Source organism: Dendrobates tinctorius, unplaced genomic scaffold, assembly GCF_039654945.1.
Source record: "Dendrobates tinctorius isolate UK_male_01 unplaced genomic scaffold, ASM3965494v1 ptg000605c, whole genome shotgun sequence".
Taxonomy (NCBI): domain Eukaryota; kingdom Metazoa; phylum Chordata; class Amphibia; order Anura; family Dendrobatidae; genus Dendrobates; species Dendrobates tinctorius.
This window is the reverse complement of record NW_027362260.1, coordinates 79,516-83,893: the sequence shown is the minus strand read 5'-3', so window position 1 is coordinate 83,893 and position 4,378 is coordinate 79,516. Positions and strand designations below refer to the sequence as shown.

Genomic DNA, 4,378 nt, shown 5'->3' with positions numbered 1-4,378 from the left:
ATTTGCCAGAAAGTGCTCCTCCAACCAGCACTCGCAGTGCATCATTGACACCGGGAACATTGGCCCACATGTCAGATTATGCCTTGCAGATCCTAAAAAGGGACCCCCGCATTGCCAAAATGATGAACGATGACGACTACTGGTTGGCCAGCATCCTGGATCCACGCTATAAAGACAAATTACAAAACATCATGCCACAGGAGAACCTTGACCTAATATTGGCTAATAAACAAGCAACTCTGGTAAATCGGTTGCTTGAGGCATTCCCAGCACACAGCAGCGGTGATGGTTCTCACACGAGCCATACGGGCCGGGGGCAGCTTGGCAGAGGTGTTCGTGGTGCACACAGCAGAAGTGGCGTTGGAGACAGGGGTTTCATGACAATGTTGTGGACTGATTTTTCAAGTACCGCTCACACAACTGGTAATACTGCATTGATGGAAAGTGACAGGAGACAGCAGTTGTCAACTATGGTTACAAACTACTTTTCCTCCCATATCGATGTTCTTCCACACAGGTCATTCCCCTTTGACTATTGGGCCGCTAAACTGGACACCTGGCCTGAATTGGCCCAATATGCCTTACAGGGGCTCGCTTGCCCAGCTGCAAGTGTGCTATCGGAAAGAGTCTTCAGTGCAGCTGGATCAATCCTGACAGAAAAAGGACCCGTCTGTCAACCCAAAATGTGGATGATCTAACCTTCATTAAAATGAACCATGCATGGGTTTCCAAGGATTTTGTCCCACCTTCCCCTGATGACACATAGGGTGACAGAAAAATGGCTTGCTTTGGTTCACCTGTTCCTGGTACTTCACCTATTTCGCCTTTTGCATCAGCTGAATGTCCAACATCAACATATGCCACTTTCTAAAACTCCCTAACTGTGCTGCTTCCCCCCCCCATGGCCGGGGTCACCACCTAGCGCACGACACCGTGCGAGTGCCGTTGCCCTGGACAGGTGGGTAGGCCGACTCTTGGGCGCGGGCACTGGCACAGGGTCCCTCATAGTGCAATCAAGTGTCTCTGACGGTGGTGGTGCACACCCGCCGTCAGACACACCGCCGTACTATGAGGGGCCCAGTGCCAATACCGACGCCCACGAGTGGGCCCCCCTTGCTTGGGCAGGGCCCCAGCATTTGCAATCTTTACCTCTCCCTGCTCCTCCGCTGTGTAGTCTGGGCCGTCAAATCCATACTGTGCCTGACACCGTCTGAGCCTGCCTCCTGATGTATAGACATATATTTTGAATGTGTACACTATGCTATCCATACATGTCATCCGGGGATACGGTACCCTTTCTCACCTTTGTGCAATCACGTGTAATCCATACTGGGCGTGAGAATGGCTGGCGAGCTGTTAAGCAAGCTACAGCACCTGTAGTTTGCACACGTAAGTTTTTCATTTTTTCAGGAATGACGGTTAGGCCTAATTCCGGAACGGCAGTTGACCTGCACTTACTGGGAAATCATTGTTCGCGGGTAATAATTGTAATCACAGATCCCCATCACTAACGCTGTTCAGCGGGTTATCTGCACCTGTAAGCGACAAACGCTGGCCTTTTCAGTGTAGCGCACATGCAGCCACGGACATGTAAGGGCATGACACACCAGTTATTGGCCAATCTCATGTGCCAGAGCCTCACGTGTCCCTCTAGTAAGCCGGACTCGGACCGCGGGGCATGACGGAGTCTCGTTCGTTAACAGAATTAAGCTTGCAATGTGTGCATCTTTTCTGTAGCTGGCATGGTTGAGGTTTCCCAGGTGGAGTCGAATTAAACCGTAGGCTCCACTCCTGGTGGTGCCCTTCTGGACATTTCTTTAAGGTTCAGCTTTGCAACCATACTGCCCACGTAAAACAAACACTTTGCCTTCATGAACGCTGTTTGGAGGGTCATGACTCGTGGGAATAACGCCGCCCAATCAGTTAACCTGCTAGAGAGATCCTTCGTTGCTCCCAAGCATGACATCACACTCCCTAGGAGGAAGGTAATGCCACTGTGGCGACCGTACTCCTGGGGGCGACACAAGTGCACTGATGCCCAGCCACTGCTCGATGAATCTGCTGGTACATTGACCCAGACCACTACATTCCCCTCGCACGCTACACGACCTTAATCTGACCCTGATGAAACTCATGTTACCCTTCCCATATACAGTTCCATCTTACACGGTGACAAAGAGGAAGCTGCAGATGAAAGTGCAGGTTCGGCCCACCCGCCATCAGACACACCACCGTACTATCAGGGGCCCTGTGTCAGTGCCGTCGCCAACGAGTGGGCCCCCCCTGCTTGCTCAGGATCACAGCACTTGCAAGGTTGAAATACTGTGCAGTGAGATGGAAGATGGGGACGACGAGGAGTCCAGACTAGTACAGGGATTCCCTAGCGAGGAGACTTATTTCATTGTTTTCAATGTTGGGACAGCAATTTTTGGGGAGCACTATACTCTGGAGAATGATAGATGGGGCCCACCATACACTGGAACATTCCAAAGGTGGACATCAGACACTGGAGCAGCATTTACAGGGCCCATTATACACTAGAGCATTAGAAATGGGGCCCATTATGTTTGGAGCATTATTTGGGCCCATAAGACAGTGGAGCTTCATCCATGGGGACCAACATATACTGTAGCAGGATGTGGATCTCATCATATACTGTTTCAAACATTATATGGGACCAATGATTCTGTATGGAGAAATAGATGGGCCTCGTCATGAGATGTAAAAAGTGAGGTATTTTTCATTGTACTATACCGCTATTTCTCTGCCGTATCGGAGCATGATGAGTTGTGGTATGTGTTAAAGGGGCGCTCTTTCGCCCAGGGCACATGAAAACCTGGAGCCAGCCCTTCCCCCCCACAACTTTAGCCAAATAACCCCCATTTTTCGGTGCGTAACTTGTATTATGAAGTTAATTAAGGTTGACAAGCTTAAGTAAGAAGAATTGATGCTTTTGGCATTCAAATGGGCACTGTAGGTGTGTTTCCTGTCCTCCTCTCACTGCCGACTTTTATTCCCCATTGACTTACATTGGGTTTCGTGTTTCAGGACGACCCAGACTTTTCCCTATAGCCGGCCGATCTTGCTCGACCCGACTTTTGGAAAAGTCGGGTTTCACGAAACGAAACTCGACCCTAAAAAACCAAAAGTCGCTCAACTCTACCCAATACCATTAATACACTGCAGTGTACCCTCATAGAGTGCAGTAAATGTATATACTTTGATGTAATCTCTATAAAGCGCTCTAGATATTTCATCCATACAGTAATTCCCGACCCATATAGCGCTGTATATCCAGGTAACCATCTGTTTTAACCGCTGATGTCACATAACACCGCAAAATACCCGCAATCTCCCTCCCTGGCCACATCACACAGCGGAGATCATAGCTTTTTCTTAGTAGATGTGGGCGGCTCTGATAAGAGCCTTTGGGGGGTGAGGATGGAGAGGAGACGCATTAACCTCTGAAGCTGTAGAGAGTGCGGCCCTGGCGCTTGAGCGCGTACACCACGTCCATGGCGGTGACGGTCTTCCTCTTGGCGTGCTCAGTGTATGTGACGGCGTCACGGATCACGTTCTCCAGGAAGACTTTCAGGACGCCGCGAGTCTCCTCATAGATGAGGCCGGAGATGCGCGTGACGCCTCCCCTGCGAGCGAGACGGCGGATGGCAGGCTTGGTGATGCCCTGGATGTTATCACGGAGCACCTTCCTGTGCCGCTTGGCGCCGCCCTTCCCGAGACCTTTCCCTCTTTTACCGCGACCAGACATCTTCCCGTAGTCAGCAGAACACGATGACTGATGAGCGCAGAGTCCTTTACTAAAAAAACTCGGTGTGGCAGAACTAACTGGAGAGGCGGCACCAGGACCCAGTGGATAAAAATAAGAATCAGCCGAAAAGAAGTGAGTCCGTGAATTCCCTCTCTTCATCAGTTGGAGCATATGGATCTGAGAGTGACAGAGAATCCTCTTATAGATCGGGACCTGTTACAAGATATGCTTATCAAAATAATAATAAATCAATTCAACCTTTTAAAAATCAAAGGAAAGAGAGAAATTATGAGAATGATAAGAGTAAGGTCATTAATTTGCCTTCTCATGTACTCACTTTGCCTCAAATTGAGGTATTAGAAAAAGGTTTAACCTTTTCACCATCCCGTTCTATAGATCCGCTTCTAACGACTAAGGACGTCCACCTGTTTGCCCGTAAAGTCCTCTTGAAAAAGTTTCATTGTAAAACGGTGGAGGGTCTTAACACTAGAGAGGAGCAGGAGGCCCTTCAAGTGTTGGAATCCTTGGCGGAGGAAAATGACAATTCGTCTGAGGTAAGCAATTTCCCTTAAAAAACTATTTTGTAAATCTAAAAAATTCCCTGTATTG

General features: G+C 49.1%; 1 protein-coding gene across 1 annotated transcript; it reads right to left on the bottom strand.

The window, feature by feature from the left end:
* Positions 1-3,457: 3,457 nt before the first annotated feature.
* Positions 3,458-3,769, bottom strand: LOC141078818 (histone H4-like). Its single transcript, XM_073565232.1, has one exon. The coding sequence runs from the start codon at positions 3,767-3,769 to the stop codon at positions 3,458-3,460; it is 312 nt and encodes a 103-aa protein (XP_073421333.1).
* Positions 3,770-4,378: the final 609 nt, after the last annotated feature.